Below are 1,157 nucleotides of genomic sequence, written 5' to 3' on the forward strand. Positions count from 1 at the left end.
ATGCTTCCTAGCGTTTCTGAGGACAGACTCACTAAGCATGGAAACAGCCCCACAACGCCGTGGATCCACTGTGGGTGCCCCCTCCCGCTCCCGCTCCCTGCAGAAGTCTCTCCTCCTCCCTGAGCTCCAGGTGCCGCTAGCAAACCCTCCCAGCCAGGATGCACCGTGATTGGGGACGCGCTCCTCGCTCCCAGGGCCCCAACTCAACACCAGCCACAGGCTGCACGCCTCCAGCGGGAAAGCCGAGGCTCCAGGAATGCTTGCTCATCGCTTAACGAGAAGTTCCCGACCCACGCGCCTCCGATCACTCACTCTCCTGCAGTCCTCGCTCCCAGGGCCCCAACTCAACACCAGCCACAGGCTGCACGCCTCCAGCGGGAACGCCGAGGCTCCAGGAATGCTTGCTCATCGCTTAACGAGAAGTTCCAGATCCACGCGCCTCCGGTCACTCACTCTCCTCCAGGGACCACATCCGGGTCCCATCACCCAGTCACCCAGCCCCACGTACTCCATGCAGCCAGGACTTGGGGCAGGGCAGGCTCCCATCCCACACCTCTCACCCCGCGTCTGCCTACCATCGCCAGGCTTTGGGGCTGCCTGCGGCCCTTCCAGAGCGCCATCCAACTCATCTGAACTCTGCCCGCACCAGGCTCCCGCTCCCTAAGGAAGAAACTTAAAGTGGTTGCTTGAACACCACGTCACTTGAACCATGCTCGAGCCACGGCCCATCAAGGCTTCTCTCACTTGGCCCATTCAATGGAGGGCGAAAGCTACTTCCTAAAAGTTCCTTCAGGGGGAGTAATTCAGGTGTGAAGCAAAGTGTGCTCGGTCACTTGATGAGCCCTGTCGACTCCGATAAAGTGCAGTTTTCCGCATCCCTTACCGGAAAGAGGATGCTGAGACCGCAGGTACCCGGCTCCCAAAGGGGGTGGGGGGCCTGGCACTGTGGCCAGTGCCCCTTCCCGGGCAGCACCAGGACTGTCCAGGAGGCATTCGGCACCAACAGCGGACCAAGCGCTGGCTACTGCCTGGCAGGACACACTTTCACGTGGAAATTTCTTCCTTCACATCAGCTACACACCCGTCTCGCCCCATATATTGGGCTGTTTTCCCGAGACCGATCACTATTCCTCCATGGCCGCCTTCCCCCCCACCCC

At 60.8% G+C, this 1,157-nt stretch overlaps 1 protein-coding gene across 1 annotated transcript in view; it reads right to left on the reverse strand.

Moving 5' to 3' along the window:
- The window catches only part of FBF1 (Fas (TNFRSF6) binding factor 1), a 30,034-nt gene extending 28,919 nt beyond the window's left edge, over nt 1-1,115 (reverse strand). Inside the window, exon 1 of the mRNA XM_015559210.1 lies at nt 576-1,115. Within this exon, the coding sequence (XP_015414696.1) occupies nt 576-629 (54 nt within the window). The 5' untranslated portion in view covers nt 630-1,115. The remainder of the gene's footprint in view (nt 1-575) is intronic.
- Between the last annotated feature and the right edge of the window lie 42 nt (nt 1,116-1,157).

The sequence above is a fragment of the Myotis davidii genome, unplaced genomic scaffold (assembly GCF_000327345.1).
Source record: "Myotis davidii unplaced genomic scaffold, ASM32734v1 scaffold274, whole genome shotgun sequence".
Taxonomy (NCBI): Eukaryota; Metazoa; Chordata; class Mammalia; order Chiroptera; family Vespertilionidae; genus Myotis; species Myotis davidii.